At 35.9% G+C, this 23,785-nt stretch overlaps 1 protein-coding gene across 2 annotated transcripts in view; it reads right to left on the reverse strand.

Annotated features, from left to right (window-relative positions):
* TRAPPC10 (trafficking protein particle complex subunit 10) overlaps positions 1-23,785 on the reverse strand; it is a 44,527-nt gene that overhangs the window by 15,357 nt on the left and 5,385 nt on the right. The window contains exons 2-14 of one of the 2 annotated variants that reach the window (XM_063344566.1): positions 20,055-20,099; positions 18,745-18,826; positions 17,900-18,035; positions 16,587-16,783; positions 14,811-15,006; positions 13,572-13,683; positions 12,289-12,536; positions 10,094-10,240; positions 8,197-8,311; positions 6,932-7,008; positions 4,162-4,253; positions 2,856-2,996; positions 637-749 (exon numbers count right to left, since the gene is read on the reverse strand). In XM_063344566.1, coding sequence (XP_063200636.1) covers positions 637-749; positions 2,856-2,996; positions 4,162-4,253; positions 6,932-7,008; positions 8,197-8,311; positions 10,094-10,240; positions 12,289-12,536; positions 13,572-13,683; positions 14,811-15,006; positions 16,587-16,783; positions 17,900-18,035; positions 18,745-18,826; positions 20,055-20,070 — 1,672 coding nt within the window. In that variant the 5' untranslated portion in view covers positions 20,071-20,099. The remainder of the gene's footprint in view (positions 1-636; positions 750-2,855; positions 2,997-4,161; positions 4,254-6,931; positions 7,009-8,196; positions 8,312-10,093; positions 10,241-12,288; positions 12,537-13,571; positions 13,684-14,810; positions 15,007-16,586; positions 16,784-17,899; positions 18,036-18,744; positions 18,827-20,054; positions 20,100-23,785) is intronic. The other variant, XM_063344558.1, reaches the window with a different exon arrangement.

A 23,785-nucleotide genomic window follows, 5' to 3' on the forward strand; every position in this document is an offset into this window, starting at 1 on the left:
TGGCTTTGGTGGGCACCTGGCATCCAGCCAGGGTCAACCCACCACACAAGTCTAAAATAATATATTACTTATGGTACAACCATTCATCAAGAAAAACTTCTGTATAAAAAATAGCCGTCTTCAGATCTACAGGAACTATTCTATATGAATTTGAATTATGATTAATATCTGAGGACAAGGTATTACTGAAGCAGCAGGAAGAATAAAGATAAGAGGTAGGACGGTCAAAATAATAAGGTGCAAGTGGATGGGAACAGATCTAACATCAAACCCAAAAAAGGTATCATCACAGAGCTGCCATCTGTGTGCCAGCAGTGTAGAGCAGACTTAGGAATTTGGAAAAAACCCAACACAAGATAAATTATGAGCTGTCAAAGCAAAGAAACAGATAAGTGAAGGAAAACAAAGACTTTGTGGTATTCAGGATGAAAATGGTAAATACCCTTTCATCTTTGACTATTCTTAATTATTGCAGAAGTTCTACAAATGTTCTGGAGATGACAAGAAAAGAACCATGTTGGTTCAGAAGTTACACACAAGGCAATGAAAACAATCAGAAAAAGCCTTCCAATCTACTTTTAGGGAAAGATCAGATTAGAGCAGCTTAAGTTTTAAGTATTTAAGAACCAGACTTACCTTGGTTCTCTGCTTGGTGATTGGCAAAATCTAGTATTTCTTGGCAAAAGCTTTTGCGTTCATCTTCTGTTAAGTGCTTATCACCAGCTAAAAGGCTGCTTGTTTGAAGATAACTAACAAAGTTAAGGAAATATGAAATAGAAACCTACAACATTCAGAAATTTGACTGAAAACAAGACAGTTCAAGTACTGCTTTTCTGATCTTTTTTAATACAAGACCTGCTTTTATCACCACCACACTCTTCCATTAGAAAAGAAACAATGGAAGATTTACTGTCAACTAAGAATGTTTCAGAATCTCTACTTTTTGCAGACCTACTAAAATATGATCCATTATTAGCCTGTGCAATCTTCCCCCATCTAAAAAGATGAGTGAGCATAGAAAATTCATTTGACAATAGATAAATGCAGCATGCAAGTTAAAGACCCAGTGTCTTGCATTACGCTGCCCAACATTGAGAACTAAATAACTTGAGTATTTGATTATATTCCAATCTACTTGGCTGAGAAACTGCCAGCTGTTACAGCATCACTTACCATAACTAAGTCATAAGACATTCTTTCGACGTTTGAGTGCTAAGGATACAAATGCTCATTTAAGTATCTAGCTAAGATTGCAATATTATTGGTTCATTCTTTAAGAGCATTTGCACTGAAGCAGAAAAATTTGAGAATATTTAAAAGTGATGTAAGAATTTTCAAAGGAGGCAGACATTTACAATGTCTAAGTCTAGTTCTAAACAAACAATCAAAAAACAAAAAAGAACAAAACCCAAAATACACTACAAATTCAAATTTACCTGAACTGATTTTCAGCTACAGTAAAATTCCTAGTACTGTCACTTACAGACTAAAATATGAGTTTCTTATGCAAAAAAAAAAAAAAACAACCAAAAAAACCCCCCCACAACTTTAAAAAAAGCTAAAAGGACCATTCAAAAAAAGTTGTCTTTCCTTGCCATTTCCACAAGAACTGTCCTGCAGGAAGTACTCTGTTCAGTTGACCATCCCAGTTTGGAACACCTAGAGGAATTCCATGTCTAACTATGGCACCAATGAAAGCTGTACTCTTCTGCCAAAACACAAGAAAATAATAAGATTTGCCATTTTGCTACAGAACATGATATCCTGCATATAACACAACAATTCGGATTAGAACCAATTTACTTAACTTGGCTACCAAATTTAGGCAACAACATATAAGGCTAAAATGAAAAGCAGAATTCAAATTGCGCTGCTTCTAAAGCCAAAAAGAATACAAGAAAACACCCAAGGCCAGTCAGTAGACTTCACGCACACACACACACACCCCCCTCTCATCTTGAAAACAGCAACACTACAGCAACACAGACAGATTTCATATTTAAACAAATATAGTTGTAGTGGATAGAGCTGGTGTGTGAAAATAATGCAGAGAGTATCAAAGTGAAGAATTTGAAGCCTGTCAAACGTTAGGATTGGGCCAAGTCATTCTCTCAACATATTCCTTAGCATTTATGTGGCATTTACAGAGATTTCATTCACACATTGAAGATTGAGCTTTTACACAACTTAAAAGCAAACAACTCCCACTCCCCTTCTGAAGCAGAGATAAAAGCCAGGAATAAAAAATAAATAATAGCAAAAGATATTGAAACACAACACACTACACCACAGCCACAAGATTTTCATCTTCCAAGCCTCAGTTTTAACTTGTGGAAAAAGCCACCATTACAAATACCAGAAGAGTCCTTGCCAGGTCAGATACAGGAAAAAGGTGGTAGCAGTTATAGAAAGAAACCCCAGAAATTAAGCTCCTTAATATAGGAAGACACTATAATGCCATATTTACCCAAATGAAAAAACAGTACCACAGAAAAACTTACATAGTGATGTACAAACAGAATCATAAAAAAAAAAACCTCTATAGTATCTGCTGAACTAATGACAAACTTTACATTATCCATGTTGCAGCACTCTCTAGAGCCTAGACGTACTTAAAAGAGAGAGCAGCAACCATATGCAAAAGGTTTTAAGTGAACCAGATAGTAAAAAAATAAAAATTAAAAAATAAATAACCCAACCCTCTCCAAACAAACAGCAACAATGGAAACAAGAAATAACTCAGCTGTCTGATGTTTGGCAGTCTCTACTGTTAAATAAAAGTTAGAGAGAAAAAACAACCAGAAGTATCATTTTCTCCAGTCTTGATTTTTCTGGCTCCACCTTTTAGAGGATACTTTTCGATTTGCCCAAGGTGTTTCTGACATTCAGCTAACTGTTTTCTCGTATGTGTGACGAGCAATGCCCAGCCCTCAGCAAGGTAAGTTTTCAGTGCTCCTTGAAGATAGACTTCTGCCTTCTGTGGACCTTTCTTCCTCCTTTAAAAATATACAAATAAGTAAAGTGTTATGAGAACCTCTGCAGCCATGAAAACTCTCTACACATTTTCAAAAAGTGGTGATGGGCACATGAATGCAAAACAAGATGCAGTGAACCATTATGCTCTTTATTTTGCTGGTAACAGATCAACATATTGGCCTACCTTTATGTGATTCACTTAAGCAAGCAGAACTACAATTTATGTAAATATACCATGTCAATGAAAGGCTTCATATATAGATCTATCCCAAGTCAGAGCAAGTGAGGTGAAGTTACCTCCCACGATGCGACAAAAGCTATCTGAAGCTTCTGACAGTTAACTAAAAATATGCTTACTCAACAATTTTAAAGCAGGAAAATGCTTCAATGAAAATATCATTTTAGCATAGCACAGCACTTCCATGGTAGTCTTTAAACCTCAGATGAAAAGTGAAGTTAATTTAGAAGAATCTGTTGCAGCTAGAAGATCAGACTGCTTTAGGAAAGATAGGCGAGAAGCATGCCCAAACATGTTTTCCCAAAAAAACCCACTTAGGACTCCCAAATTCTTCTAAATAAGAAAAATAAAATGAAATGGAAAACCAACACAGGAGGTTCCTTTAGTGATATTTAACAGCAGGGATAAAAACAAAAAATATATTTGGCAATTAGGAATAATATCACTGTAAGTTTCACAGTGGGGGAAACAAACGTTTTGCAATCATAACCTCAAATATCAAACTCATTGCTCTCCAAAGAACATGGTTTCTGGCTTTTCTGAGATACATACACACAGATTTGTAGTTAAGATAACTATAAAATTTGAAACAAGTCAGAAGCCACGTTACAAAGCAAGCCATAATAAACACAAAGCTATTTCTTTCTCCCTCCACCATCCCATTACCCTTTTCTCCCTAGGAGGAGAAAGGATCAAGCTAAAGAACACAGGACAGTTAAAAGGTACGAGTACCAAATCATGAGGTGGGAATTAGGGTTTGATATAAAGAGATTGCCGGTGTTCTTATTCTTCTTTTTTTGCTGAAATACAGCCTGAAACTTAGGGTATGTTTACATTTAAAAAAATACTTTTTAAAATTCCTTTTTAAATACAGCATATTTTCCTCAAGGATTATGGTCAAACTTTTCAAAGCAAATGCATTTAAGACATTTCAAACATTCATTTACATATAAAACTCTGCCAAGTCCTTTCCCACAAGCTTAGCTGAGCGAATTCTTCCAATATTTGTGTACATTTCAATGGTGGCATGGGACAGATCCTGTTTAAAAGAAAAGAAACTATCATAAGCTTTATATATTTTTAGTAGCTATATGGTATTTCGCACAAACTCATAGCCAGTAACTAAGTCACTACCACAAAAAGACCAGAACGAGCCACTTTAGATCTAGATCTCCCCTTGCCCCCAGCACACAATATAGAGCAGTTTGTAACAGGTCATCTTCACTTTTTCTACAGCTGGTCATTATCCCATATCTGTGTTATAAATAGCAGAAGAAAAAAGCCCATTAAAAATTAGATAAGGCAACTCAAACCCACCAAAATAATAGATGAGATGCAGTTTCAAGCACTTCTTTACACTTGAATCCTCCTGTCTTTTTGAGAGCACCTATTTCTCAGTGACTATATGCCATTAGTTTATCATTGCAGGATTGTGTAGTGGATGCACCACAGCATAACATATTTAGAACAATATTAGAGCTTGCCCCAGAGACTCACAACTAATACTTCAAAACCAAATCAACTACATGCAGAATGTGGTTGGTACATGATACTTTCACTAAAGCTGCACAAAATACCATTAAGTATATGAAAGTTTGCAGTATGTAATCATACAATTAAATGCAAAACGCCAAGTTACAATCGGTGTAAGTATTTTCACAAGAGTGCCTTAAAGGAATTTTGCTTGAAGCTACGCAATCCCAGATTGAAGTTTGTCAGTCTTAAATTTAATTTCCAATGCAGCCACACTGTCTACATGTCACCTTCCTCACCTTGCCCTAAGTTGTAATAACAGCTACAAATCTTTCTCACAAAATTAGCAGTTACAACACACACTGTATACCACCACCAAACATTTTTTCCTCAAGTATGTTAATCTCTGGCCAGACACATAAAAACTTTTCACATCACATTTAGAAACCTGCAGCCTCTTCTGACTGTCAGCAACCTTCCACAGAAGCTCATTCTACTTCACTTAGTGTATTAAGAACTACTCTGTCCTTCAAAACAAATTGCTTAAGAGCTTCCAATTGCCTAAATATTTTGCAGAGTATCTGTCAGAAAGCATCTATTCCTACGGGGCAGGAAAATGACATAAAATGAGCTCCCAAATGCCATTTTTGCTGTTTCTTACGGACAGCCTAGAAAAATCACTCTTGTTTTTATTTAAGAACTCAAAACAATACCCTACCATAGACTAAGTGACCACTCCTTAACAGATCAGCATAACCACTGAGAAGTCTTAGACACCAGCTACACATACAAATGAAAAGCTACATTCTCCCAAAATTAAGGTACAAGCCAACATGCTTGTAGAAGATTTGACAGTGATTCTGAAGTTGTTGCATGAGACTAGCCATTGAATGAGAACAAAGCCTCTTCTCGTAATAAAAGCTCATCACTTCTTGCTTTCAACATGTCTGAAAAGCTGCATTTTACTTTCCAGACTCATTAAAATTTTAAATGCAAATAACTTGTCTTAGCTGTGTCTGGAAATTTTAATTAATTCTATGTTCTTCTCCACTGAATACATGGATAAATTATGGGTATACATGAATTGTATATATTTATGTGACAGGTACATAGAAAACAATCTTTTATAGTGTATCTGATATCTGATTTTCTGTTGCATAAAAGTGCAGTCACAAATACAAATAGGAATGACAATTCTTTCATGGGCAAACTCTGCAGATCCCATTTAGTTTCTTAAATTAGGATGATACTGCTGAATTTAGCAGAGATCTTCAGGTGCAAGTTGGAACTGAATATGTAAGAGCAGCTAGCAATTCTGAAGATTTTAGTTTTGGTCCAGCTATCCAACTAGTCTTATAAAGTATAAAAATGAAACCTGGTATCTTCAGATAAAATCTTTTGAGTCTTTTTCTTTCAATAAAACTTCATAAAAACTAGTACTGCCTAGTTCTCGGATTTAAAAAAAAAAATTGCTCAGTTTTCCTCCAACTTTTCCTCAGAAAACTTTAACAGCAGTATTGCAAATATAAGAAATTTCAGAGGAAAATTGTTTGAGGGGGAAAAAACCCAAAAAACAAACCAAAACCCCAAAACCCAAACACATTCTTGACAGTCAGGATTGGGGTTTTTTGTTTTATGTAGCAATCTTTTATAAAAAGACCCCAAAGATCATTACAATGGCTCCTCAATAAGGGAGCTGTCAGGAAATAAACATGCATATTAAAGCACAACGAGAATTCTAATGGAATTAGAACCCCATTAGAAACTATTATCCACAGATGTCCCACAGCTTCTATGAAAAATTCCACAGTATAACTTAAACCACTTAACAGCCACGGCAAGATGCAAGTCTGAACCATTCAAAAGGAAGCTGAATTCACACACCAATATTCTTCTGGGTAATATTCAGTTAATTCGGAATTTGGGACAGCAGAATATGATAACCATGACATTGGCTTTTTTAATAACTAAGTATACATACTTACAGATGATAACCTCTAATTCATAACTGTAAATATTAAAGTTAAAACAAATACTTGAAACTTAGGGCCCATATAAGGCTCCAATTGTAAAACAAATCAGCCTTGTTGTGTTCAGCGTGTAAGCAATAACCTTTGATAACAAAATATAGAAATACAGATTTACGTTCTCGATGTTATCTTCGCAGGTTTGGAAACTTTGGCCCTATTCAACCTATAACGTAAACATACAAAACTATTATAAATAACCAAAATTCATACTTACTAAGTAGTGTTTTTCAAAAGCTTCTACAGATGATAAGGCCTCTTTAAGTTTCTTATAAGGGCTCTGTGATGCATTTGCTTTAGAAAAAAAACAGATCAAGACGTGTCACTTACAAATACATTCCTGTTTTAATAACACTCTCCCCCTCCTTTTTCCTTCTAGTAGAAAGTGAAGAGAAAACTAATTTTATGTGGGAAACAACACTAACACTCAGAGACGGATCACGAGTTTCTTCCCCAGGCTCTAGAATAAGATCAAGAAAGGCTGTTTCACAACTCTCTGTGTGTGCGTGCACGCGAGTGATGTTCAGGGTTGCAGGGTAAAGGCAAGCAGCAATATACTAACTGTACTAACTTCTCCACAAAATATTTCATAACATTTATTCAACCTAGAAACACACACAATTGTACTGAAATACCATATTGTGCCAAGAGTAATATTCTCACAGCACCCCACTGCTGGATTTATAAATCAGCGTGACAGAAGTATACTGTAACTTAAAGACATTTTACTACTTTAAACAATGTACTTCAAAGGAAAATTGTGAGCAAGACCAAGTTTTTTTCTGAAGCAGCTTGCTCAACTTAAAAGTCTTTGCCTGACCGAATAGGTGTCAGTATTTCTAGAAGAAAAAAGCCCCCATTTTAAATAAATACAACAGGCACCATAGCACTGAATTAAGAAGTGTACATCATCAGACCTGCAAGAGCAAGTGAAGCATCAGGCTGCCAGCTAATGCTTCACAGATACTAATTCTTCTAGCATATTTAACTTCTTCCCTTCGGAAGCTTCTTCCCTTCAGAAATATCTTTGCAAGTGATAAAATCCCCAAGGAGTAAATAAATTTGATTATTCAGACACTCAAATAAATAATATCACTTCAACTCAATATCACTTTGTGGTTCCAGTTGCAGGTTATCTGTTTGTATCAGATCAAGGATGCTGCATTTATTTTCCAAATAATTTTAATACTTGTCTGAAAGTATTAAAAATTTTACTAAAAACAGTACTGTTCAAGACTATTTACCTGAATGCTGATAAGTGGATCATTAGTGGAAAAACATATGCTTGCAACAGTAAGGAGACGCATTGATAATTTAAAGTACTAGACACACACTAAAAGAACTCATAAGAGATAAGAGAGTTGTATCAATGTTTATTTATATGTAGGGATACTTGGAAATTATTATTACTGATGCACTTTTATGCTACGTATTTAAGACAATGTCAGTTATTAGATAGAATGCGTACATTCCTGGTAATACCTGTTTCAGGGCGTTCTGCTCCCAACCCTGCTAACAGATCAACAGTTCTGTTAAGGTCTTCTGAATTGGGTCCCTTCTCTGACACAAGTCCACACAGATAACCAAGAGATTTTAACTATAAGAGAAACCAGATGTTTGTTTTCAATAAGGTACAAAATCAATATAAAACTCCTTCTATCCTATTACATCATTCCTACAATACAAGACATTTCTGCTGCTGTCATACTGCTTGTAAGATCTGTATTAAAATTGCTTCATGGGAAGAAAGTAGAGAACCTTTCAAAAGTAACAGTTATTCTCACAGCAGAAATTAATTTTATTAAGAATTTAATTGCATGTAAGTTACTGACTCAAAAAATATTGAAACACATGCGTAGACACACATGTCCCTACATGCATAACACCTCATCAGAATAAGTCCTTCTGGTTTTCCATATAAACACGGACAAAGCTTGAGATGTTTGGCAGTTAGTGCCAAAGATCATTTCTAATAACTGTGTCTGTATTTTTCAAAACTATATAATCAAGAAATGCAGGCAGTCTCCAGTACACTGATAAGACAAGCTTGCAAATTCGCCCGAAGTATTGTATTCAGGTCAAAACCTTCTTGAAAAAGAGATTATGTGCATAGCTAACAGTGTTAAAACAGTACGACACAACTACCATAAAACCCCTTCTAGACAGCAGCTGGTATGCTTGATACTCGCAAGTCAGCAGAGGATAATGTCTTAAAGAAGTTCAGTTCTGTTGGTCATTTAGTTAATTCATTTAGAATAACTCAATCAACTACCATGGTAAGCCCACAAAAGAAAAAAGGTCTCAGATTGTCATATTACTTTACACTATATAAAATGGGGATGGCTAGTTGGCTAGTACTTTTTTTTTTTTAATTCCTTGTTACTTTGCCACCAGTTGCTAAATTTCTTTCATTCAGTCTGTTCCACCTTACTGCTACTCATTATCCTAAAATTTTTCCCTTGACCTTTTGTGTTGGAAGAGCTATGAATGGGAGAGACATTTCCAACTCGGGTACGCATCTTCCACAGAAACACGTAAGGAACATGGGCAGAATGTGATGCACTCATCACCACTTTAAACAATTCTTTGTTTCCTTTATGCTGATCTCCTCCCCCCCCTTTTTTTTTAAACAGTAATTCTTCAAGGGGAAATTGTCTTTCTATGCTTTTGTAATAGGACAAGGAACTCCCAGGGTCACTTACAGGATTCCTAAGTCTACTGAAATAGGAACAAACTATGATTAAAATAAATAGAAAATGTTCTACAGGCTATGCAAACAAGAGGATGAGCTTACGCTGGTCTTCAAAAATGTAATTAGAGAAGGGGCTTAACCCAACTGAAAAGGCCACTTTACAACTTTTACTTTACGGTAAGGGGTGGTAACTGAAAAATTGCAAATTATTACTTATGTGCCTCTCTCACAAGCCACCAACAGTAACATCTTTAGTGAAGTTAGGGGTCTATTACTACCACACTAACATACTGAAGAAATAACGAACTATGTAAACGCATTGCTCTAATCTCTATTTATAATGGTAAATGCATTCAAATCCAGGCAGCTTCTCCTGCTATAACTGAAATTCATGCTCCTTCTCTCACATGGCATGGACTGAGTTCATTCTGGAGTTTAATTAGCCAGTCATTATCAAACTGAGAGCGGGAGTGTGTGGGTGGACAACAGACAAAGAGTTATTCCCAGGCCTCATCTGACAGTGGAAAAAACGGATATAAACCTGTATGTCTCATCTAGACTAGCCTCAAGACAATACACCAAACTCCATATTAAATTCCACAACAAAAAGTGCAAAATCTGTTCCAGAGAAACAAATGGTCTACTTCAAAACTGTAATACCACAACTGCAACACATCATTTGCTCACCTTCTCAGTGGCGTAGCTCCATAAGCCAACTGTGTGGGAAACATTTGCATCTATTTGAGCCCTATCACAGCAGCCTTCTATTCTTTGTAAGACTTCTAAACAACTCAAAAATACCCAACAATCCAAAGCTCCAGGAGGAACAGAGACCTGAAGATGAACAGATAAAATTAACTGGGAAATAAACATTAGTCAGATGAGAAAATACTTCAGCACAATACTTTTTGTGATGCAACGTAGCAGAGCCTCTTGGAAGAGCTTACTCTGAGACGACACAAAAACCAGGCCAACTCTCACTACCTCCTGAATAATTTATATATATTAGTTTATGAAACAAGGACAGCTAAGCAGCTAGACAGTGACTATATTAACTAGATTTGATACATTCACCAAGATGAAAGAGAAGGAAAAGAGGACTAATAGGTACTAGTAGTAGTTGGAAAAATTCAAAAAATTTGGAAACTAAACCTAAGGAAAGCAGAGTTATGAAAAATTTCTGTAAATACTACTGCTTTCCTAAGGAGACTGAAATTAAAAGCATACTAAGTAGTAGACTAAAAAACCTGAAAAAAAGAAATTAATCTAACTTTCCTTCACAACAATAAGGTTGTTAATCAAAGGACAAGATATCTGTCACTGGACAACTAATTAAAGAATAGAGGTAAAACCAACCAAATAAACAAAAAAACAAACCAAAAAACCACACGGGGGGGGGGGGGGAGGGGAGGGGAGGGAAGAAAACAAGAAGGGATTATAATTCATGACATGATAAAGACAGACAGGAGAGTTTGATACTAGAACATTTCAAGAACTAAAGATCTGGAATATAATCACAGTAATGGTGTCTCAAAATCCTGTTCATAAACAATGCAAAAGTATTCCTTTTAGAAAGACTCTGAAAGAGTCTTGAAACCCATAATAAACTAGGTAATTGACTAATGTGATAGGAAAGATCATCGTGCAACCACAGTGCATTTGAATTTTCAGAAATAAGAGACAATGCAGAGAAGAGCCCCAGACATTGGGGGTGCAGGACAGACTTGGAGGGGAGCAAAACGGGAACCACAGGAAGTACCTTCAGAGATTTAGAGGGCTGAATGTATTTATTTTGGAAAAGAAAAAAAAACAACCACAAAACACATACACAAAACATACTATCTGTGGGAATTACTTGTTAGTTTTAGAATACGTGAAGGTGTTGGCAATGCATCTGAAGTAGATTTTCTGCCTTTAAATGCAGATGAACAGATAGAACTTACTACCGCAGTGTCAGACAGGCAAAAATTAGCAGCTACTGTTATAATAGCACAGATAAAACTATAGAGAACCAGACACCCACAGGATTAAGGACATGGATGAGTCAGAAGGTGAAATTCAGGAATATTCTCATGCACATTAAGCCGTTCTTAAAGATGTATTTCAATTAATAGACATCCATGGTCATACATGGAGGACGATCAGTGTACAACATCCCTGATAAAGCCTCTTTAAAGAATTAAAAACCACCAACAGAAACTGAAGTATAGAGGAAGGGGTGGTAATGCATAGAGGCATGCAACACCACAAAAAGCTTTGAGCGCTGTCACTTGTTTCTATCTCTTTCTTCCGTCATTGGAAGAGATAGCCAGAGACACATGTATAACACAGAACAGCATTACTGGGCACCAAAAGAAATCACAAATAAGAACCACAAAAGGCTATCAAAGCAGCATCCAACTTGCAAGGCACTAAAAAGCCTTACTGCAAATAACATTTCTAGTTCAAAATCACTTTTTGTTACACATTAGTAGCTTGCGTATCAGCATATTAACCACCGTGCCTAATTTTCTTCAATGCAACACTGTTATAGATTTAAATGACGGGAACTACAGTTCAAGAGACTGGTCATAAATCCAGGAAAGAAGCAGATAAATTACCTACCAGCTTAAGAAGTTAACTTCCCAGGTGAAGACTAGAATACTTTAACTAAATACAGGTTTGGTTTTTGGATGTGATGTCTCCAAATTTCTTTCCAAAGACATCCTCATGATGAAACATTCACCTGTAGCACTGTTACAATCTGTTATTACAGCATCATTTCGATAACTCACAGCCAGTGCTTACTGTATTCTGGTCACCGACATCTAAACTCCAAAAATCTTGTTAGATCATCATTGGATAAAATCATTCACATAATGGAATATATTACACTGACTCACTTCTAATAGCTTGAGTTCTTGCACACAGTTGTGAAGAAGCTCCAATGCTCGCTGGGAAACTTCCCATGGCCTCTGCAGGAAGATTAATAACGTGCACTGGCGAGAAAACAGGTAACTACGCAAGTCCAGTAGAGTAGCTTCTTGATTTTGAATTAGCTCTCTCTTCTCCATGTCTATTGGTTTTCGGAGAATTAAACCATTCCAGCTCCTCACTGGCTGGCAAAAAAACGTCAGCCAGTTTGCACCATCTAAGTAAATAAAGTTAATATCCAAGAATCAATCACTGCTTTCTATCAAAGTCTCTTCTTCCTCTCTCCAGAGGTTCAAGATAGCATATTCTTTCTAAAGTTTACCATATGGATAAATGACTTAATGTCTTAACTTCAAAAACAAAACAAAAACCAGCAGAACTTCCACAGCTACGTAGATAACTGAATTTCAGAACATTCAAACCCCACAGGCATTTTGTCTTAACTGCATATTTGTTATTAGTATGGGGGCAATCAGTTTGTAATGTATTTCTTAGCAATGAAGCCTACCTGAAGTTCAAAACAAACAAGCTTTATCTAATTAAGTATTTCTTATTCAGCCATCATGGATAGAAGTGCCCGCACTTTCAGGTATAGCATCAGGCTCAGTCAGGACAAATAAATTTCACTGCAATTACTCCTGCACTATATTTTTACCAGATTCATAACATATACCTGATTAAAGCTGTTATATAACAACATATGCTTTAGCTCATTAAAACAGTTTAAAGTTATTTGATATTTCTCGCACGGTAATTTTTCTTGAAGAGAAAGTTAAATCTTCCGTAGTGCGGATTAAGCACAGATTTCTATTCAGTTTTGTACTGATTACTAAATGTCTCATGTAATTTGAGACAAAACTGAATGCATTTATCCAGGAAGCTCTTTACTGAATAACTTAGCAGTGAGCTGTGAAAACAGCAACTGTATGCCAGCCAGATCCATACTTAGGCAATTATAAAGTTTCAGGGCTCCGTTTGTAATGATCATCGATTAAGAGCAAAATGCAGGTTTTCATTAAAAATTACTTCCAAGCCTCAGAGATGAAAACCAAAACTTTAATAGACTAAATAATAAACTGATGTACACTGTGTTTGCATACACCATAAAAGAAGAGCACAAACCACCTAATGCATCTCCACTGCAATGTACCATCTTTTTCTCCCATACACACATATGGTACCCAAAGCACTGGGTTGTTTAGCGGAAGCATAGTTGAGAAAATTAAAACACTTAACATTTTAAGACACTTACCACCAGCCCCAAAGTTGACAACGTATTGAGAAAACAAGGCATCCAGTTCATCATACTGCACTAGCGCATCCTCAAATTGCTGCAGCATCTCAAAGACAAAGGCCAGTTCTTCCTTTTGATACACAAACAATACAAGGAACATGTAACTGGTATTAGTCATGTCTGGTATTGCAGCCTGCCCCCATCCATACATAGAGCTCTGGGAACTACTTTTTCCAACATTCTTCCCCTTCCAGTATTCACACATGTAGGAAAAACTGCATTGTAAAAGATGCACCATTTCTTTCTAATACAAGGAGATTCACAAAAGAAGATTAAGTCATACAGCTATGCCAGTAAATTCTGTTGTATATCCCGATCCTCATTCACTACAAGGTATTGTTCATACATCTATTGAAAGTTCAAGTTTCAAAAAAACCCCAAAAATTTGCTGAAAACTCATCTCCCATAATAGTAATATTTTTCCCCCCTCTGTTTACACTGCGAAGGCACCAATTGCAGTATCAATAAAGGTTCAGCTGTACACAGAGAAGAGAGCCAAAATGGTAAGTAGAAAAAGTCTGAAAATGAGATATATCATATGCAAGAGCCAGCGCATGAAGTCAAAGGAGATACGAAGATGAGGTGGAATTGGTATGGAGAACAGAACTGTACAAGGACTAGAAAATTCCAAAGGAATCAAGACCTTTCATTCTATCAAACAGAAGTTTCTTGCTTTTCTCTGTACCAGCTAAAATAAAGACATATTTAGAAATATAAAAAAATGGAATTCAGTGCATTCTCTATATGGATTACTTCAAGATAGACACTTTTCTAAAAATCATATCCATACATACTGATAATAATCTAAACAAAGAAAGCACAGCAACCTTCATGTTAAATACCAATTACAAGTTTGAGTGTCTTTGCGCAGGCACAGTAATGGGACATTCACCCAAAATTCAAGAGCAACTACTAAAACACTTTCTAGATGCAATTTGTTTGCTTCAGGTTTATAAAACTTTGACAAGCCTGAAAAGATTTCGCTTCTGTAACAGCACTGTATTACAATGGAACACAAACCTGCTGCAAACAAAATCTAGAAATGCTGCTTTTATACCAGTCTTCATATTTCCTGCCCCAGCCCTCAAAGAATGACCAGAACATTAGAAGTACCTGAAAGCCAACTACAACAACAACAAAAAAACCATTATTAAAATTAGGACTTGAGTTCTTTCTTCAATAAAAAGAGATGCTTACCTGGACCATGAAATACTCGCAGAAGCTCCACCCTGGCTCGGTTCTTTTCTCTCTCAAAGTCCTCATGTCATCTTCAAACTTGCCTAAGTTTTTGGTAAAAGACATGAGAAGCAATGTCCTGAGTTTGGTCAGGAAGGCATTCCAAGATTCCTGAGAACGGGAAGAGTCTTTCAAAGGGTCAGAAAGTACCACGCATCTGTAACGAGATTGATAAAAATTATTTTTGAGGAGGTAAACATAAAATTCACATATAGATGTGAATACCCAACTGATTCAGAATGAACAAAATTTATGTTTTCATTCTACACTAATCAGAGGAAAAAAAACAAGGTTGGTGTGGGTTTTTTGAGGTGGTTTTGGGGTGGGTATGTTGGGGTTTTGTGGTTTTTTTTGTTTGCTTGGTTTTTGGTGGCTTTTTAAAAAACTTTCCCACGTATTTTTAAGTCTGTGATACAGTTTATGAGAAGAGTTAAGCGTTTTCTGCAAAATGAATACTATAAAGCTTTACTTTTTTTTAAACAAATAATGGATACATTATTACAATTACTTAAACATAAGTAATGCCGTAGCTATCCAAGAAAAAAAAAAAAAAAGGCTGCTTAGCAATACAAATCAGCAGAATGGTAATTATAGTTACTCCTGGCAAGGATTATGCAAGATACAAATCAAGATCCATTAGATCACATATAGTCAGCCTTTCCCAAGTCACTTAAAAATAATCCTTCATAATATATTCTAACAGTATCTCAATCCTATATGCTAAAACTTCCACTGCTTCTATCAGAAAATAAATAAACAAACAGATCACATTAATTCACAGACAAATCTGTCTTTTTTAGAGCATTTTTTTTCCTCAGTTTTTCTATCACAATTTACTAACATCCAAAAAACTAACAATATCTCTGGTCGTTCAAACTATTTGCCCAAATAATCCTATAATATACCAAACACTGGTTAGGTACAAAGAAAGTGCTGCACACGTACAGTGTATTACAACATGCTGACCTGCCAGTCACTGTCAGCTCACAACAAGGTACAATGAGTGCTTCCATCTACCCTTTTCAACTTCAAATGTTCATCCTGTCACTCATTCTTCAGCGCAAATTGTCCCGTTTAAAGTTAACTCTTCAGGTTAAAAGAACAAAATGTAGTAGATATAACAGACTCAGCGCAATGTTTCAGAATAAGGAAGACAGTATCTATTAAAGTTGGTCTGAAATTAAGACTTGTGTATTTTGCTGACTTTAATGAAAGCAAAACCAGTTTCTTATATTCAATATTATTTTCCTTAGAATAAAAACATCTGAAGAAACTGGCTTTAAGTCAATTATATCATAGCAGAAAGGTGATGAAGTGAAAGGCAGAAAGTACAATGGTAAAAAATACGCCCTACTGGCTTCATATTCCCCTCTCATCTCACTCCCACTACCTATAATTCTGTTAACATTTTCACCGGCACCTAAGCAAGCAAGAAACCCTGAAGTTCTAAAAACTGATTACCACCGCACTGTTCCCCTTAAACCTGTCTTAGCCAGGAGGAGATACTTGAGAGCTTTTTGAAACACATTTCAAAGCCACCAGGAATCCAGGAAGAACTGAAAATAAACTTCTCCCTTTATTGCTTGTGTCAGCCTTCTTCAAAGCATAGGTGTTATGTTACCATCAGTTTGAATGCTGGTAAGTCCTTAAATGAGCAAGGAACCTGTTACATAGGGTTGAGTTTTTAAATCAGCACACTAGTAAGGTTAAAATGTTTGCAAGTAAAAGAACGCTTACCTGTCACTTTGTTTGTTACAGAAGTCATTTCTTATTTTATCTACTATAGAGGTTCGGGGAAGGATATTTGTTTTGTTCTTTTTCTTGGCATCACTCTCCACTACCACAATTAGCCAGTCCACTGAGTTGTGAGCTTTGAGAACGTTCTGCCACTTGGTGATGTCATCCTTGACTGTAGTTTTGTACACTTCCGTGTCCTGGGATGAGAAGTGATGAATCATCAAATCAAACAGATATTCTGAACAATTTCAAAAGGCAAATTTTGTTCCAACAGAAGACAAACAGAAAGACACATCAAAGAAAATTAGTGACCAGTAAGTTCACTCACTGAAAGAAATCAAATGAAGTAAAGTATAGTAAGGTTTTGGTCTTTGAATTTAATTGATTTCTAGTATTTTGGTTAACAGTAAATATATCTTAGTATTTGGTATGTTATCATTCTTTAAATTACTGAAATTATATTTAAAAATCTTGATTTAAACTCTTATTTTACACATTCTTGACCTTTACAACAAAAATATCTTTGAAATTACAAAGCTGAACATTATTCTCACATAGTAGCAGAAGTGTGATATTTGTGCCTTCTAACATTGCTCAAATCTTAATCTGTTTAAAAGCATTTCCATAAAAATCAAAAAAACCACAGAAGCGTTGTTTGGCACTTTTTTGGCTTTTGGGTTGTTTTTAAACAGATCAATTCAGACAACTCTTAAGGCTGTTCTGGATATTTTTTGATTGGTCACAGATCAGATGTCACCTTTGTCCTTCAACTGGATAATTAATTCCTAACAGAGGCCAACCAAAAAGCAGTGAACTGTACATAAACAGGATTAAGACATTCCAAATCTTGCCTAGTTTAGATTGCTGACACGTACTAATACCTGACACATACAGAAGATGAACTAAAGAAAAAATACATATCTTAAGATTTAACCTCATGAATAGATTATAACTGAAATACTCTGGCCACATATGTGTATTATGAAGCAAGTGTGCTGTGCTACTGCAGTAACACACTTAGATCCTGTGTTTTCTCATGGCAAAGTACTGGAAAAACTAGGTTATTCAAAAGCCTGTCCTCTTAGTGTCAAGCAACATTACAAAGAAATACTGTTTATGGTAAAAAGTACTCAGGCTGACTAAATTTTTTTCCCAATAATACTGCGTATGTGTGCTTATGTAATGCAGAATTAATTGTTCAAAGAAGCATGAAAAGCAAATGAAAAATACCAGAGAGCACAAGTAGAAAGTCAAAACGATTTCATCTTTAAATCTGAGTAGTCAGTTTTTCATGATGTTTTCCTAATACTCACACAACATTCTGTCCAATAAATATGAAGAAAGGGAAAAGTCAAGAGAGCCTTATTCCCCTCTTTGGGCAGTAGCTCCTCTTTAAACTGAACAAAGTTAGATTCTAGATGAATCATCTTCGGAGCACGGCCATAAGACCTGCAAAGTTTAAAAATTCAAATTAGCAGATGAGACATACATAGCAGAATATGAAAATGAACAAGTACTTTGGGGAAGAGGAATAAACTGAAATACTCTGGTATTGGAAAGTCACAAATTATGCTTGCTGCAGTTAGCATAAAGTTAACTAAAATTTGGTATCACTTGAAATGCGATAGATGCTCATTTTCGCAAGAACAGGAGCTAAAAGCTTTTCATCTTTCATTAAAAGATTTTCTGTATCTCTAGGACCTCTAAAAATAGAAAATTCTAAATAAGAAAATTCCCAACATTTTTTTCCAATGAGAAAACAGTGTGCCATACCAAACTTCTTGCAGGAAAGTGCACCTAATTCCGCACAAATTCTACCTATATTCTTATTAAACAGAAAGCATGTCACTTTCAGAACATGGCTGTCAAAGCACATCAAAGCACACACCAAGACAAACCCACAAACCACAAAACCAAAAAGAGAAACACAGCATTACCATAATTTTTCTTTATGAAGTTATGAAGTTCAACATAGCCAAGTGCAAATGATCATCCTGAACGACATTTACCTTGATTATCTAAGTTCTCCTTTCCTCAATTCAGTTGCTACATTCAACTCAATTTATGATAACAGCTTCTCAGACCACAAATAATACACACTTTCCCAAGTCTAAAAACACACATTGAAATAGCATCACAGAATAAAATGTAAGTTTACCTCCTCCATTCCATGGGTTCTCTAGGAAGCTGCTGAGAAAGTGTAGGATATAAGGAAGTAAATAAATTCTGATCTCCAGCACCTAAAAGTGAAAGGTATTAATCTATTATTATGTGCAAATTATAGAAGAGAGAGTAATAAGTATACTATTAATGGTTGGTTGTTTCAATAAAAAGGTGTAATTTTATCTGCTATATGGAAACTGGAGTCTAGCGCTGAACTTGACTGTTTAAAATCGCATGCTCTCATGACCTACTACAACACTTTAACAAAGCACATAATACATATACTGTTATAACTTCCTATTACAATTTTCCAGGTAGCTACATAATCCATATACCAGAGCGAGTATCATCCATATAGGTGGTCCAACTCTAAAAACTAAACAAGCAACTCCTTAGCCGGAGCCATTGGCTAAACAAAGTATTTAGATTAATTTAGCCTCAAGAATTTAGCTTTCACAAACCAGAAGTCTGGTTAGACGGTAGTTCACATCCCTTCTGTAGCTGGGCCTACCACGAGAAAACTAGCATTAGCACAAGTTCTGTGCTTTACTGGGTTTGATTCCTCTCTCCCGTTATTCTGGGGCTGCTGTTAATACAAAGCAGCTCCGTGCCCACTGCCATATTCCTTGCTGCCTTCAGAAACCTCAGGTCTGTTAACACGGTACAGGTCCCCTGGAGCTGGCCCCACGCTGACACGCAGATCTGTGATTAGGCTTTAACCACTCGGGCTTTGAAAAACTGCACTAAATGCAACTTTGGAATAGCTACTTGTATACAAGATGGACCAAAATGTAGGATCCACTATACAAAAAAAAAATATTATCACTAGCCTATGAATATCAATTCTTAAATTCTGTTCTTTTCCTTTGGGTACAAGGAGGACATGACAAGGAAGAGACAGGCTTAGAGTAAGTTATTCTAATTTCTGATGGTTATCAACATCTTTGAACAAAAAGATGGTAAACTCTGGAACAGGGCACTTTGTCAGACACGCTTGAATCCAGACTGACGAATCCACCACGCTAGCCAATGCATAATGCCCAAATAGCCTTTCATGATACTTAAACAGAAGACGTGGCATTTGATGTCTGGCAAACAGAGATGTCCAATTGAGAGGGGAGTAAGGTCAAAAATATATTTGCCACTGCATTTCATCATAGATGTAAAACTGTTAGATCATGTGCACTCTCTAAATCTGGGAGAACAAGTTGGCCCATACTAGTTGAATGGTATCACTTATTAAATCTCTCATCTGCATGTTGCCCTGAGTTATCCCTTCCCTGTACTTCCTCCTTACTGCCTCACCTTTGGCTGACTGCATTCTCTTCTACCAGAGATCGCAGTTTAATTCTAAACAAAAAAAAATAAAAATGTTATTTCCTCCTATGGAGACTTTACTCTTGCCCCTGAAGAGCTACATTTTCTGATTAAGATTTTAAGAGGCCTATAGGCAATTCTGCTATTTTCTGGTAGTTTTACACCTGTTTCCTTTATATAATCATCTGCCATTGTACAGCCCAACCTGAACAGATTTTCTTCTTACCTTCCTGTGGAACAGGCAGCTAAGGCTGGAGAATTACCTAGTACCTGACATCCTTTCTTCTCCGCCCCACCATGCAATCTCACCTCCCAGCACACAGCCAGGAATTACCTCCACAGTAGCTTTGCACACTTTAGTTTATCTTGGAAACCTTTTTCTAGTCCACTCACCTTTTCCCAATTTTCTCATACCTATTATTTTGATTACAGGCTACTAGCATAATTCTATCACTGCACAATAATAATTTTAAAAAAAATAAAAACTAAAGAGTCTGATTAGGTGCCAGAATAAGCAAAACCAGATCTTCTAACGTCTGACCAAAATAGGTATTATTCAGTGATACAATTTCCTGGAATAGTTAAAAAAAAACAACACACAAACAAAAAAAAGCCCACTCTACTATTAGTGCTTTAGCCTTAAGTCTTCAGAAACCTACTAAACAAGCACTTTATACTTCACTCTTCACCTTTATCCTGTTCTGTCTGCATTAAGTGTAGTATAAAAAAAAAAAATCTTATTTAAGACTATAAACGAATGTCTAAAACGAATACCTAAGCAAGTGTTAGTCACATTGTTAATGCTATCTTATACAAAGTTACATCTCTATGAGTGAGGTCATGAAGAACAGTCTATTGATTTGCAACTCATTACTGCCTCTAGAAAGGGAAGTAAGGCTTAGTGATTTAGGAACAGCGTAAGGACCACCTCAAAACGATACCCTACAAAGTTTGGAGCCTCCTCACTGAAAGAAAAAACTATGTATTTTACCTCTGGAGCATAACAAAGTGTTCCTTCTATACTGCACCTAAAAATCCAATATATGCCACAAAAAAGTTTCAGAATTCAGCATCTTGAGTAAAAAGGATTATTCCAGAATACAGAGGAACTACTAAATTATAATGTTTAAGCATCCTGCTATTCCAGACAACCACATCACGTTACCAGCTTAAGAAAGGTATATTTGCTCTAAACCCACTTAATTTTTCCTCCTGCATTAGTTTTGAGGGAGCATAAAATACATGTAAAAATATATTTATGATCAAGGCAAGACTATCTTTTAGGATGAGGAGAAAAGGGAGAACAGACTCTTCTGCCTCTGAAGGATTAGTAGTTGCTGCATCCATGATCTACTTTCCAAAGTATATTAAAAAAAAAAAAACAGAACACAACAACAACACAAGAACCCAACTAAACCCAAACCACATCACTAGAGGAATTTTTGCTTTTATCTGACTGAATTCTATGAATTTTGAATGAAACATTGCAAAAGCACAAGTAACCCTGGAATTCAAACTTAGAGCAAACCCCAAAAGCCTCCACAAAAGTCTGAGAATTGCTTCAAAGATTTTGTTGTAGTTGGTTTTTGGTTTGGTGGTTCTTTGGGGAGGCTGGGAGGGAAAGGCAGGGTGTGTTTGTTTTGGTTGGGTTGTTTTAGTTTGTTGATTTGGGGGTTTTGTTTTGTGGGTTAAAAAAACAAAACAAACAAACCAAAAAAAAACCAAACAAAAAAACAAACAATGCAAAAAAAACCAGATTAATGTGGCTGGATGCCTAAGTACAACTGTATCACAACAAATTCATTTCAGTGGATGGATGTCAACACTAAGCCCTCACTCAAAGGATGCTCAGTAATGGAGGAAAGACACTCCTAGCCAAAGTGTAAAGAATGATCAGACACAGGCGAAAAGGAGAAGGAAGGATGTGTGTAAAAGGGAAAGAAAAGTAGTTTTGGAATCCTATCATTACTAAAACTCTGCAGCCTTCCAGAGAAGGGTTTTTCTCTTTCAGAATCTCACAGAATTAAATAAGACTTAAATCTCCCAATAGAGATAACTAGGAAGTAACATTAAAGAGTCATCCTTTATCACACAAAACACAGTAAGAAGTGCACCACTTGTGTTTTATTATATTATCTAATACAAATAATTTATAAATAATACTAATCTAATCATTATACATTTCAAATTTATACTTATGTGCATTTTAAAAATACATTCTACAGCTTCTCTAATTTATATTATAAGTCTAGTAAATATTTTTGATTGTTTTATTTAAATATTTGATTTTTTTTTAATTATCATTATTTTTTACAACAGAAAAAATTACTAATCCATAGCCTCTGGAGCACCTGTCTCAGCTTTTATACCATGTACATCTGAATTAATCTATTACCCATATGGATGTAAATACACACACCAAATTCAGAAAAAAACACAGTAATTCTTTAAGTGATGCCACTCCAAGTATAGGGTGGTTTTGTACATGAAGTGGTAAAACTTATTTTAACTAACAAAATAATAGAAAGCAGTAATGCTCAAACGATACACACTAAACAGAAACACTTCTGGAGAAAGGGAAGAAAGAAGAAAGCATGTTTCCTTTTTTTCCCACATTACAGAGTTCAGAAGGCATGCTCTTTGACACTTATTTAAACACTTCACTAACACATTAAGCCAAACAGGTATCTGTCCAGAAACCAAATGCAAATAAAGCAGCAGAACCTTAAAAGGGTTTTACGATGAGCATAAATCAAGCACCGAAACAGACAGTGTAAATTAAAAACATTTCTATGACCTTCAAAGACTTGACGTCCACAAAATTGACATCTAAAATGTAAAGATGACCACCAGGTCAGGCAAAAGAGGAACAAAACTTACTCAAACGAATCTTGATTGTGAACCTGGCTGTAAAAACTCATTATGTAAACTAAGTAAATAACATCTGTCTCTTTTGTTCAAGGACAGCCTGTATTTCTATACAGCAGCTCATAACCATAAACCTAATCCTAGGTAAAAATTCCAAAAATTGCATTAGCCAAGAACTGAAATGGGCACCTAATGCCAAAACACCCTTTGTTTATGTTATACCTTAATGCAAAGGGGACCAAGTATCCCAGTCAATAAATCTCCAGAAGACAACATGAACACTCAAAGTACTAATTTTTAAAATTTTATGCTACTGGTCCCAGATTTTTCTTTTCTCTACTCTTTCGTCCTTGACTTTCTCCCTGACATTTTGGTAGATCAAGTCAAGGCAACCATCCTCCCTTCCATCTACCCCTGTCTAGGATGCTTGTTCTGCTGCAAATCTCTACAGGAATGATACAAGAACCAGAATGACCACCTTACCAGGACACCCAAGAGGAACCGGCACTCTTCGTGACAGCTGTCTGATACAAAAGAACCATAAAATACTGACATTTTTTAGTTTAATGCCTGCCTAAAAATCACCAAAATCCCCAATAATCTATTATTTTTGTCTAACACTTTCCAAATATCTTAGCTGCTTATAGGCTTTGTCACTGCAGTATCTGGATATTCCACAGTTAATTTTTTCGAGGAAGTTATCCCAACCCACTAACTACACAGGCAATGTAAAATAAAAAATCCTGAGGTCAGATGACTAAAGCAGACAAATATTTTTCTTTGATACCAACAACAAACCCAGACGACTGAGATAAAAGGCTTCAAATACCTATAAAAGAGCTCAGTGCCAA

This window comes from Chroicocephalus ridibundus, chromosome 1, assembly GCF_963924245.1.
Source record: "Chroicocephalus ridibundus chromosome 1, bChrRid1.1, whole genome shotgun sequence".
Lineage (NCBI taxonomy): Eukaryota > Metazoa > Chordata > Aves > Charadriiformes > Laridae > Chroicocephalus > Chroicocephalus ridibundus.